Source organism: Convolutriloba macropyga, chromosome 3, assembly GCF_964194025.1.
Source record: "Convolutriloba macropyga chromosome 3, txConMacr16.3, whole genome shotgun sequence".
Classification (NCBI taxonomy): Eukaryota; Metazoa; Xenacoelomorpha; order Acoela; family Convolutidae; genus Convolutriloba; species Convolutriloba macropyga.
The window spans coordinates 2,446,206-2,460,039 of NC_134470.1; the positions used below are offsets into that span (position 1 = coordinate 2,446,206).

Consider the following 13,834-nt stretch of genomic DNA (forward strand, 5'->3'; position numbering starts at 1 on the left):
CAATTGTTCTCACTTTCAAAAAAATGGATACGAAATGATCAATCTATTACAAAATTTCCCCCTTTTTCAACCCTATTTATATATTCCCATATCATTTCAACCCGAATGTTTCACCCCTTATCATTTAAATCCTCCATTATTTCACCCCTCTATCAGTTCATCCCGTCATTAATCTTTCGCACAATTGGTACTATCAAAATGGTGAGGCCACACTGGCCATTTTAAGGGACATGATCAAGGTATATTAAATATAGATTTTGAAATGCTTAAAAAACCTAATTACAAAATTAGACCTAACTGCAAAAATCCAGCGTAAAAATTAAATTTGTTGTAAAATTCGGTGCCGGCATTCAACCATACAATCTATTTCTCCCGTTTCACCAAACGGACTTCAAAGAACGGATTTCCAACCACAAATCCAACTTGTGGTTTATCAAGAGGTGGAACTATTCCGCTTTTTGGCGGACAGATTTTGAATCGGCGGAATAAGTTTGCGAACACCAAGTACATTTCCATCTTTGCAATATTCTCTCCCGGGCACGCTCGAAGTCCTATCGAAAATGGAGTCAAGTTCTGGTTTTTCTGGAATACCCCCTTTCCATCCAGAAAATTGTCCGGGTTGAACTCATTCGTATATTTCCAAACTTTTGGATCCTTATTCATGAGGAAAAATTGAGGAAACATTCGGGTACCTTTTGGGATTTTGTATCCTCTTAAATTTTCCACATCAACATTTGCAGTGTGATCGATAGCTGAAAACAAAACAGGCGTGAATCTTTGAACTTCGTGAATTGTTGCCATTAAATAGTTGCATTTCAGAATTTCATTCAGGGGAATTATTTGATCACGTTCCGGAAATTCGTTCAGAAGTTCTTCATAAACTTTCTCCTGAACATCCGGTTTGTGTAGAAGGTTCAAAATGGCCCAGGAAAGCGTTGTTGTTGTCGTTTCGTGTCCGGCGATGAACAAATCTGAAAGAACATAAGGAATATGCTCCTCTGGAAATGGTCGGGGTTCTGACTCCTTGCCAAAAGACTCCCACAAGAAGTCGGCCACGCATTCGGCTTCCCGATCCCCACCCTCCTCTGGTTTTCGGCTCTGGTAACAAAGTTTTCATTTAACCACTCTATATTCTATGGTCAAAATAGGTTTATGGCCCTATGGTGATTAACATGACAAAATGCTGCCTTAATTTGTTTTTCAACTCTTTCTTTTAACCACGACTTAATTCTAAATTTAATAGACTTCGAGGTTTTTTCCTCAATTTTAGACTTCAGTTTTAAAAACTGAAATCTGCTGAAGATTGCATTCTGTAATGAAGGTCGGTAGTTTTTGGTTCCCTAAAATCTTAAATTCTTGTTGATTGATCATTACGATATTGAACCTGATGTAGCAATGCATTATAATGGCAGTGAGATAACAAGAAAACAAATATTATTCTTCGCGAAACCAATATCAACTTTAAAACTGCGGTATTTGTTACATCAATTGTTCATCTAAAGAAATGCAATTGAAGCAAGTTTTTTGTTAAAGAACCTTATTCACAGCTTTTAAATTGTTGCTTAAAATGTGGAAAATTTACAGCTGCGACCTTAAAAATATGTTTAAAAAATCAGTTAAATGTGCTTGTTCCATACCAAACAAACTAAATTGAAACATTTTCTGTTTTCTCAGAACTCATATTATTTATCAAAAACTATTCTTGTAATAAAAACCTCGCCTTACCTCAACAAGGGAAAACTTGGGGATTCTATTTCTCTGTAGGATTTTTGATGTCGTCTGGTTTTTGGTAAAATGATTGCGAATGAGAATCAAACGTATCAATTAGGCCCAACGTATCATTTCTTTTAAACCTAACTTGAGCTTAAGCAGCCATCACTCCCTACCCAACAAAAAGCACCATTTCACCTCTTTACTTTAAATCCACAAAACGAATCTCGATACATGTAAAAAGGGCCTCATAGTGTGGTATAAGGCTAAAAACGATCAATTATACCAATATACTTTTTCAAAAAAATTCTGAAAATTACAATAAAAAATTAGGATTGGTAGTACACTTTCCAGTGCCTTTGTGTTAGAATACCACAAAATAGCGCAATATTAATAGAATCTACTGGTTTGTTTTGAGTTTACGCTAGAGCTAAAAAGAAAATGTTCTCAAACAGAATTTATGTCCATAAATTTTTGATATCAATAATTTATGTAAACAAATCGAGCTGTTTAAAACTATAGAAAAATATTGAATCTAATTGAAATTTCTGCCAATTTTATTTTCACAATTTGCTGAAGTAAAAACTTTTGCTCTCAAACGGTGCTATATAAATAATCAGTTTTATATTATGCTTTCATTGATTTTTAATTAACTTCAGTGAAAAAAAATAGAAATTAATATGCTTGCTGTCCTGTATAAATTGTGGCCCACTTAGCTGATATCCAATTAATTGCCAAAATACCAGAAATTACTGTCTCAAAAATCGACAAATTGCCTGACCAGATTGATAGAAAAAATACGTGAAACTCACGTTTTTGTCCCTCTAACCATTTAGCTCACTAGGTTTTTGATCTTTGAGGTAAACTATAGGTGTTGCAGTTAAAGTCCACACAATGGCGATAAATTAAGGGATTGTTTTAAGGAGAAGATACCAAGTTTAGTTAAAGCGATCCTCGGCAGTAGACTCTGCGCAGGTTTTAAAATTTCACATGTTTTAAAATTTCACAGGTTTTAAAAGCAGAGAAAAAAGTCTAACTTAATGCTCGTTAAAAAAAACTCAGATACACGTTTACGGTGAGTAACACAGCAAATTTTTGGGCGAATTCACCGTAATTTCACTCGGTGTAAATACAATGTCACCCATATATAGATTTAAATTTTAATTAAAGAGCTCCAACGTTTTGCTTTTTTAGAGCAAAACTGTGATTTTTTACAGTCGAGTTTGTGTTGTGATCAAAACTAAATTTTATCTAGATTATCGAAGAAAAAGGTAATGCAAATACGCTTCATTTGAATTTTTTAGCGTTTGCTTTTCTTAAGTGAGTTGAACGCTCAAATTGAGATGCTGCGTTTTTTTGGAAAGTACTGTTCAAATTAAATGGCTTTTTAGAGCCCATTGTTTGTAGCTTACTTTTTTGTGGGGAGGTACCCTAACTTGCAAAAAAAAACTGTTAAGAAAAGTGGGAACATTACTATATGATTTTCCTTTTCTTTTCCATGCTTATTTCTCATTCTCCAATAAAATGGATTGCGTTTTTTTCCAAATTTCTTCGTTTACACCTTTATAATTTGACCGAACAATATCGACTTTGATTCTCTTGATAAAAAATGTTCAGAAAACCTTTGTAGATTGATTTTCAACGATGAAAACATTAAATTAGAGTGAAGAGATCCATTAAATGACATTTTTTACTTCGCAGAAATTTTAACAACTAAGTTATAGCAAGGTTGATGAAAATTACATTCTGATGAAAACTACCTGAGAGCTTTTTTTTAACGATGAGTTTTATTCCAAAATTTGATCTTTTCGTATAGTTAATGCTTTTTAATGTAAATTTACAATTGGTGAAAATTGAAAATTTTTTTGTTTGATGAAAGCTAAGAGAACACAGAAACTTCCCTGATAATTCTGAAGAGTGTACTCGATAAACTCCCTGCGCAATGCCAGCAACTCCTTGGCTTTTGGAAAGTATTTGTTCATGAAATTGGGAAGCATGAACATGATTTGGTTCGGGTTAGCTAGGAGGGTTGTGCGCTGTATGTTTCTGTGGATTTGCATAAACTCTGCATCGTCGAACTCGTACGAGGTGTTGAAAAGGAGCCTTGAGATGATATTGCTCGTGGCACACGCTATCTGTCCCTGAAACAAAGAGACAGTAAATTGGTAACTTGATAGGGTTCCCAATAAATCTGTGTTTTGAATGAGAAACAATGTAAGATGCTACCTTCCGTATTTAATATACGGCATTTTCCGTCTTTTTCCAACAAAATCCGGGATGTTTTCCGTTTCTGCCCCCCCCCCCCGCCAGTCCCCACCCCCCAGTTTGGATGCATATTATCTCTGCACCATCCCCCCGAAGCACGTGCCATAGTTATACATAATGATTTACTATGTAACGGGTCGGGCTCTGTAACAAATGGGGGGGGGGAGAGGAGGGTCACTTACTGGGGGGGGGGGGGGGGGGGAGGAGGGTCACTTACTGGGGGGGAGGAGGGTCACTTACTGGGGGGGGGGGGGGAGGGTCACTTACTGGGGGGGGGGGTATAAAAGTCAGTGACTATGGTAACCGTTTAACCGTTTTGGGAGGAACCGCTGGGCTTATAAATGATTTGCTGTCTTGCTGCTGAGTTGCTCAGAAAACAAATAGTTTTTTTTAAATGCGCGGTAACTTTTGTAGGATCTGCACTGCAGTAAGTGACAAATTTTATCTCCGATGCAATCGTAGCAAAACTCCACTCTTGCATTGTAAGAAATATGAGAGAGAACAACCTAATAAAAACTGAGTATAACATAAACTCAACATAACTTGATAGCGGTGAGACATTTTTAAGTAACTGATTTTCAGGTAAACAAGAAACTTAGCGACTCCTGAGCAAAAAATTGATTGAATTCTAACAATAATTTCTTTCTGCCATTTCCATTTGCATCTTTGAACAAAAGCGGGAACTGAAAAAATAAATATTTCATCATTTATTAACGTTATTTGTCTTATTTTTGCTGACGGAGGATTTTTAAATAAAGGCATGCTAGCATGAGAAATTGGTTCGATAGAATTCATTAGCTTGATGTTAGTGGATATTAGGATGATTTTTCTGTATATGAGACAGTTTAAAATCTGTTATCTGATTTTCATATCAACAGGAAACGTAGCGGTTCCTGGGCAAAATATTAATTGAACTCTAACATTAATATCCCTAGTCTAGACCTGGAATTATTAAAATATTGTCTTCAACCAATTTAAGGCATTAAAAAATTGTCCTCAGCAGATCTTTAGTACAAAAAATATTTGCCTAGACTTTGCGTGATGACCTCACCTCGACTTTGGCTGGAACTAAAACAACCGTACTTGACTTTGCTTAGACAAAATAACGTGTCCTAGAATTTGGCTGGGCAATAAAAACGTGTCCGGGATTTGGCTACACAAAAAATGTGTCCTGAAATTTGGCTGGACAAAAAACGTATCTTGGAAGAATAAAACTTTAAAGTGCTGTTTATTGCTAACTTTTGAATATAAGTCAGCCGGCATACTTGTTCATATTTTGCGAATGAGAAGAAACACTAGATTATCAAAAATAAACACAGTTTTTTTGAAAATTTAAAATTTATACTTTTGGAAGGGAAAAAATGATTAACGCCACATTCTCAACAGCGCTGATGTGAAGAAGACTACTGCAAATGAACTACTTAATTTCATGCAACCAACTGTTGTCGTAATATAGTCCAGCTTAGATATGAGCTTAATTTTAAGACTCGCAAAATTTCCCAAGTAATTTGACATTTCGCAACCGGTTTTTGACTGCTCTGGTGCGATGCATGTTATTCCTACAACGGTGCTGCGTCTGTATTTAAGTCTTGATTTGAGTTTGTTTAAATGGTTGGTTTTTGTTTTCAACGCCTTTTGCCCTGATGTAGCATATATTCAGCGCGTTCAACTCAAGCCGGAAAGAGTTTCAAGTCTTGATCAGTGCTTCTTCAGTGAAATCTCGAATTGACAAAAAAAATTCCTAATGCGCCAAGATTTGCACAGAACTTCACTATACGGACCTTTGGCCTGTTCTTGGTTTGTTACTCGGCGGTAATGGGACCCATAGACCCAATTTGGTGCCCAATTTAGCTGTTTTGGCCGTTTTCCAGCTGAATTAGGGCCAAATTTTGTGTTTTCTCAAGATTTTTTTTTACTTTTGATAAAAACAACTGATTATTTATATGACATGAAGGAAAAATACTAAAAGAGGAAAGAATTATTAAAATACCGTCTTCGACCGATTTAAGGCATGAAATGGCCTGGAATTTTTAGAAGATCTTTTTAGACCAATTTAAAGCATGAAATAAAAATCAGCGAATTCGACTCTACCAGGAATGAGTTTCAAGTCTTGATCAGTTCTTCTTCAGTGAAAAGCACGTCTCGAATTGGCAAATCAGTACTGATCACTTTTCATCTCAATACTTAAGACTTGACAATCTTCCAAACGTTTTTTTTTGTTAAGAAAGTCGGATTGACCAAAAATTTTCCAAAGCGTGCCAAGATTTGCACAGAATTTTACTGTACGGATTGAGTTGGGCCCGTTCGTGGGTTGTTACTTGAGTTAAAAACGTTATGGGGAGCTGTAATGGGCAGGAACGTGACCATAGAGCCAATTTGGCGGCTCTTTCAACTTTTTTGGCCACTTTTTAGACAAATGAAAGCAAAATTTTCTGTTTTCTCAAGATTTCTTTATTTTGATAAAACAGCAGAGTCCGGTTCACTTCAGATTATTGATATGACATGGGCCAAAATTAAATTATAAAAAGAGGAAGAAAGAGCCAGCAGCCCAATTGTTTACAAGTTGGTGAAAATGCAGCAGTTTTTCGGGCGCAAGTTGAGTTGTTGGCAATAGAAACATCCATATCGCAGCCAATCATTGGCGAGATTCCTGGACCCAAAATCTTTTTAAAATTGCCCAGGATTCAATGATTTAGGAGCGGTTTCTACTTGAGTTTAGTAAAGTTAGAAAAAAAAGGCTAACGGTTCTGAGGGTAGCATTTTTCGAGTTCCTGTTGACTTTTTTTGACGAATTCATCGCTATTTTTTGTTTTTCTGGACAAATTTTGCACGATTTCTCCGCTATTTTTCGCGTTTTCTGGACCCATTTTGAACAAATTTTGGCTACTTTTTGCGTTTTTTTAGACCAATTTTGCACAATTTCTTGGCTATTTTTCGCGTTTTCCTGACCATTTTTGCACGGTTTATCGGCTATTTTCGCGTTTTCCGGACCCATTGTGCACAAATTGTCGGCTACTTTTCGCGTTTTTCCAGACGCGCCAAGACTTGTGCAAGACGTGTCAAGTTCTGGCCAAGACTTAACTCAAGACTTGCCAAGACTTGACACTTGATTCAAAACGTGCCAAATCTAAAAAGTGACATGATCAGAGCTCTGATACAGTACTGATCCAGAGCTTGCAATAAGACTTTTTCAGTGCTGATTAAGACTTGACGGTCGGTCCGGGTAATCTTATACATATTTTTGTCTTTCTTAGCAGCACCCTTGTACCTGAAAAATTCATAGTTGCTTAAAAACTGATCGAATCACAACAATACATATGAAATTTATTTAGTGTAATTTCAAACCATCGTTGATTTCGTATTTGTACAAATGCATATGACACCTAATAAAATCACACTCTAAATAAAGTTCAGGTAAATCTACCTTAACCGGGTTCAGGTAATCAACCTAAAGTTCAGGTGAATTTCAAGAGTTTAGGTAAAATTCAGGTGTTGTTCAGATGAGAACTTTGGCAGAACGCTTCAGGTAAATTCAGGTGTTTTTTGCGGGCAAATTTACCTAACTTTTTGTTAAAGTGAAGTCTCCATTACAGCCACCCTACCCGTTCAATATAAAATCAAATGACCGCATAAAATTTGATGGTCCGCAAATTTATTTTCCCAATTGTTTATATAAGGAAGGCATCCTTCCCCTCTAAAATATAAAAACTTAGTTACGATTTAGGTATACCGGCTCTGCGCCGTAATGTAATTTCTCTAAATTTTGATATTATATAATTTCTGTTGAATCTGACATCAAGAGTTAAAAATGTTCATAGCTAAATTATACTTTTAGTTTTCTCAACACGGTAAAGCGTTTATAGTTTTCATCTGATTATGAATGGAGTCATAAATACTTTAAAACGGCTTCCAATGAAATAAACTCTCTCTCGGCAGTTTGAATTGAATATTTTATATAATTCCGTTTTCCCTAATTCCCGTTTTCCGCATTCGCGTTTAATACACAAATCGGATCTTTTCCATTAGCCCCCCCCCCCCCCCCATATGCATCCAATAAAGGCTATAATGGGAAAGACCCCAAACAATTAGTACAATATTATGAAATGAAATCCACGGCGTAATTATGAACAAATGTAAAAAAGGACAAATCTAAAATGGAGTCAGCATGACAAATCTTGTAAAATTGCTTGAAATGGGACTATTTTAGGGGGTCTGTGCGTGCAGTGCCGTCCGTAAGTGCAACCGAATACGATAATAAACGGCCTGCGGAGAAAAATGGTCGCTCAAAAAAGTCTTTGATTTTGTACGCTCTTGAAATTATATAGTTTTTATCAACTAGCGTAACGAACTACCGGTCCGGGGGGGGGGGGGTTTGGTTGTGGCCCGGTCACCAAAGATAATGGTCCATCAAACTATATGGATTTATTGACCAATGAGATTTTTTGACCAATTATGATGAAACTGTCGGCTAAATTTCTCATTTTTTCCTTGTCGGCTAAACGCCCTGTCGGCCAATTTTCCTAGCACCAGAAAAAGCATATCAATGATATATTTATTTGATATTAATTAACAATTGAACCAATTTAACCATTTAACAATTTAAACAGTTTAAATCTGCTTATCATTTGCTTCACTTAATCACCCCCTTTTTGTTTCGTTTTTCATTCTTTATCCATTAATGAAATTGTGATCTATTTTTCTTCGTATCGCTTGAATTAAAAAAAACATGCGCTTTTCGGGGCTTTAATTGGCTCGAGATCAACGTTATGTACTCTGATTCTTTATAGAATTCCGGATCTATTCTGTCCCCCCCCCCCCCCCCCCCCAGTGTTTTTATGACCCCCTGTTACAAATTATATGTTGTTATATAGCACGTTACTATGTAGGAAAAAAGCACGTGCGCCTGGGGGTCATAAAAAATTTATGCTGACTAAGCTGGGGGGGGGGGGGGGGGGGGTTGGGGGTTTGGGCGAAACAGAATAGATCCAGAATTCCTTTTATTAGATTTCCTTTTACGTAATATGGCCAATAAGCTGTGGGGGCAGAGGAGGGGGGGGGGTCTATAATGGGACAGATCTGCATATAAACATCAAACCTGAATGTAAATATCCTGGTCTCCCAGATCCTCGACATACTTGAGCAATCGCTCGACCTCTTCCTCGATTCCCACGGAAAACACTGACTTCCCAACTCCAAGGGCTTTCAGCACTTGTATCGTCATTCGCCTCTTGACCTTCGCCTCTTCGCCCGAAGCGAATCCGATGCCTTTGTGCATGCCTAGTTGCTCAAACAAACTTATGGAACTTCTAGCAGTGAATCTGGGGTCATTCATCACTTCTTTTAACAAGTCGTACCCTTGGAACCAAACATCCCATTTTCCACGACCAATCAAGGAGAGAGAAATTATTGGTCCATATTTCTGATGCAATTTATCCATGAAGAAGCTTTATGAGTAATACAGACAACTCATTTCGGTAATAATTTCTCCTTCTCCCTTGCACCAAAAAAATCCAAGACAAAGGGAGCAAATTTTGTTTTTGGGCATCCCATTTTCGCCCCAATTTTGAGCCAGATTGGTAGATATGAAGAGGTTTTTATTGCGTTTAAAAGCATTAATTGGAGGGTGCATTTATTGGACGGGGCTCGAAGTCAACAGTTGAGACATCGACTAATTAAAAAAAGCAAAAGTCTATTGAGTGGGGAGGGGACCGGAGTCAATATCTACTAAAACATTAGGTTATAAGTCCGGTTATATTGTATCCGACTTGTAAAGCATAATAGACTGGATATGAAAATAATTTACTTGTCGATTCGGAATAAAGTTAATGTTTTACCTATAATAAGTACATCTCCCAACTAATTATGAGCTTAGGTCTTCTCATTAGTAATGCCACAGTTTTTTCATATTTCGTATATATATATATATATATATATATATATATATATATATTCCGTCTGGAAAAGCCTCCCAGAGAGCATTTTGGATTGCAAGCACTTGTTGAGCAATTTAAAGGTAACTAACAACCCAGATCATGGTAACATAGTAACTCAGTGCTGAATCATAGCATTTAAATTCTGCAATTTTACCCCGCGCAGCATTATGTTCATGTCATTTTTACGCCGGTCATGGCAAAAATACAGTACAAAAAATTGTTATTCTGAATTTAGTTTGCGCAGATCATTTTTACAGTCTATGCAAAGTCTGCTCAGCCGAACTTTACAGAATGCGCAGTTGAACTTTACAGGCTGCTCAGCAAAACTATACAGACCGCTTATCTGAATTCCAGTCCGTTTTTAACTACCTACTACGGCTGAGGAGCCTGTGAACCAGTACCTACTGCTGAGGAGCAGCTCAGTGGACTAGACCTTCGGCTGAAGATGATATCATGCACACCCCCATATAATTCCCACCTCATATGTTCATTCACCCACGTATGTATTTCTACTGAGGGGGGGGGGGGGTGGCTGAATGAAAGAATGAATGAATCTGAGTTGACAAACTACAAACAACAATTGGACATCAAACAGAAGGGAGGTTGTGAAGCGTCCCATAGCATATTAGACCTGAAACATTGTTTTCCATTTGTATATCGTTAGCCCAGAAATGTATCTGTTTTCGGAGCTAAAACTAAGACATTTATACAAAAATCAAAGTACACTATACATTTATACATTTATACAATCTGAAATAAAAACTATAATAATCTGCAATTTCGGTCCAAATTTGTCAGTTTCCCAATGTGTATTTTGTGGTTTTGGCGTTAGTTTAGTGCTTTTGGCGGGGTTTCTTGCTAATCTTAATATGTTTCTTGCAGCATGTTAATATTGTAAGCCATTGTCTTGCTCAAAAAATGCATCGCCCAAAATTTCATATTTTTTCCATATTTTCACAAAATTTATCATGATTTTGCTGTGAACATCATGGGAATCAAAATCAATGATGCACAGCCTATTTTCAGGAAAGAAAGTATCTCTGAGATTTAAACTGCACCTAATGAGGTAGTAATACACTCTTTGGATACACTGATGCAGTAATGGGCCGACGATATACAATTGGAAAACGATGTTCCAGTACTGACATACTATGGGACGAGGGCCCGGGAACATTTAATTTAGAATCTTGCGTAGTTTACTAACATATTAGCATAAATCTTGGTCCCTGGAGCTGCTCAACAACTTAGACTCTATTACAAATTCAACGCTCAAATTAAACATTAAATAGTTAACAAATTCTTCATGTAATTATCTTCATTCAATTCTCTTAGCCCTCTAATCTTCTTTGACCAATTGTCCTTATCTTATTATCCGGACGATTTCATTAGTTTGATCTCCCCGCTCATCGGGTCAGTCAAAACGATCAGGGAATGGTCTGTAACAAATTGTTCCATCTCATTGGGTGACAAGGTGTTTTAAACTGCTCCCCAACAATAGGATGAGCTTAATTATGAAATAAATTTCTTCCTAGTTTTTTTTTACTAGTTTCTTCTTAATTCTTAACTCCTGCTCAAAAAATGCATCGCCCAAAATTTCATATTTTTTCCATATTTTCACAAAATTTATCATGATTTTGCTGTGAACATCATGGGAATCAAAATCAATGATGCACAGCCTATTTTCAGGAAAGAAAGTATCTCTGAGATTTAAACTGCACCTAATGAGGTAGTAATACACTCTTTGGATACACTGATGCAGTAATGGGCCGACGATATACAATTGGAAAACGATGTTCCAGTACTGACATACTATGGGACGAGGGCCCGGGAACATTTAATTTAGAATCTTGCGTAGTTTACTAACATATTAGCATAAATCTTGGTCCCTGGAGCTGCTCAACAACTTAGACTCTATTACAAATTCAACGCTCAAATTAAACATTAAATAGTTAACAAATTCTTCATGTAATTATCTTCATTCAATTCTCTTAGCCCTCTAATCTTCTTTGACCAATTGTCCTTATCTTATTATCCGGACGATTTCATTAGTTTGATCTCCCCGCTCATCGGGTCAGTCAAAACGATCAGGGAATGGTCTGTAACAAATTGTTCCATCTCATTGGGTGACAAGGTGTTTTAAACTGCTCCCCAACAATAGGATGAGCTTAATTATGAAATAAATTTCTTCCTAGTTTTTTTTTTACTAGTTTCTTCTTAATTCTTAACTCCTAGTTTTTTTTCCTAATTGCAAAAAATCTATGAGTTCAGCTATCTATCTTTTCACCTCTCTATCATTTCGTCCCCTATCATTTGAACACGCATTTTTACCAGTCGAAATTACAAGCATGTTTTCTTATAATTATGCGGATATGTTAATCCCGTGTATTTGTTGTGATAGTTTCCCACAGGCCGCTGGAGAACGGCCAAATGATTGTTTTGCAAAGTTATTCGTAACAATTAAATAAATTATTAAAATCGGGTTGAAATGGTAGAGGGGTCATATAATCCGGTTGAATTGATAGGTGGTTAAACCAAATTAAGGTGAAAACGCGGGGCAGCGAAAAACACGCGTAATTTGTTCGCAGAGGCTTATGATACCTGAATAGTTGTTCACTGTGAAAACAGGGAGCAGTTTCAAACTTAGTTCTCCGGGAAAAGGAAAAAGGTCTCGGGTTTTGATTAATAAAACTAGTGAATTGCCTGAATCTGCCATCCGGTGATACATTGTATAGGTTGCCAATTATGGGTAGAGCGAGGGGTCCAGGGGGAAGTCCAGAGGGTCTTGATTTGAGCCATAACCAGGTCACAAGAATAGCCAAGAAAGTCACAAAATATTCAAACATGCTTCTGCGGTCACTGACTATTAATTTAACAATCAGGTATTTGTAGCGTTGATGGCGTTGGTGTTATATCTAGCTGATAACTGGAGTTGATTAAACATTTGGTTAAGTAGTTATCCAAAATGTGAGCTATTTAAATTTTATTGACTGGAATGTGAACTGAAAAGAATTTGAGGCCTTTGTCAAATTGAAAGCGTTATTTGAAGAATCTGGCAAAAGTTAAACCCATACTTAATTGATATTAACCGATATTGTTTAAGTCAAGTTGGACAAACGCCAGGACATCTAAAAAGTCATCTTCTGGTCGCTTCTGGAAGAGTGTGAATAAAACTCGGGCCTCCCTCCGACAGAATCAAGCCCAAGTCAATCTCGCTACTATAGCTAGAACCATGCCGAGCCCCCGCACATATTGACAGATATTTTTGTATAAAATATCTAAAGTTTACATACGTTTCCTTAAATGCGAAAAATTAAAAAATAAAACAGTACGCATGCGATAACCATAAATTGCGCAATCAACCGCTTGTGAATTGTAGTAACAAAATAATGGAAAGATTAATTTATAAGCAGGCGTATTTTGATTAGCAAGAAATTTGTAATTAAAGTTCACATTTATGGAAAATTAGCGTTTTGAGTTCACCATCTTTTACTGACGTGGCTCAGATCACTCCACCATATTCCTCCAAAAAAACAGGAAATAAAGTTGCCAAAAGTTGCTGCAGAAGTTGAAACCAGAAATTGCTGCAGAAGTTGAAATCAGAATAAAGGGTGCAATAGAGGGGCCATCAGCATGAATGTTGTAAAAAAAAAAACAAAACTTCATTCAAAATTTTTTGATGTTATTTAGGTTTTGATGTTTTCTCGCCGTTTCTTTAGTGCAAAACCGTTGTATGCTAGCAGTGATACATGATGCATTCTAGGTTCTAATTTAAAGTTATTGAAGCACCTTCTGATATCATTGCTTGCAGTTACTGATAATGTTATTCTGCAGTCAAAAGTTAGTGCTTCATTGAACGATTGAGTTAATGAGGTGTTGCCTGGTTTGCAATTCTTTTTTCACACCTGCTTGTTTATTTTTTTATGCAC

At 36.6% G+C, this 13,834-nt stretch overlaps 1 protein-coding gene across 1 annotated transcript; it reads right to left on the minus strand.

Annotated features, from left to right (window-relative positions):
* Positions 1–306: 306 nt before the first annotated feature.
* On the minus strand, positions 307–12,882 carry LOC142336781 (cytochrome P450 2A3-like). Its single transcript, XM_075385699.1, has 4 exons — positions 12,609–12,882; positions 9,071–9,419; positions 3,612–3,851; positions 307–1,098 (listed from the first exon to the last, which is right to left on the minus strand). The coding sequence occupies exons 1-4, from the start codon at positions 12,749–12,751 to the stop codon at positions 364–366; spliced, it is 1,467 nt and encodes a 488-aa protein (XP_075241814.1). The 5' UTR covers positions 12,752–12,882; the 3' UTR covers positions 307–363.
* Between the last annotated feature and the right edge of the window lie 952 nt (positions 12,883–13,834).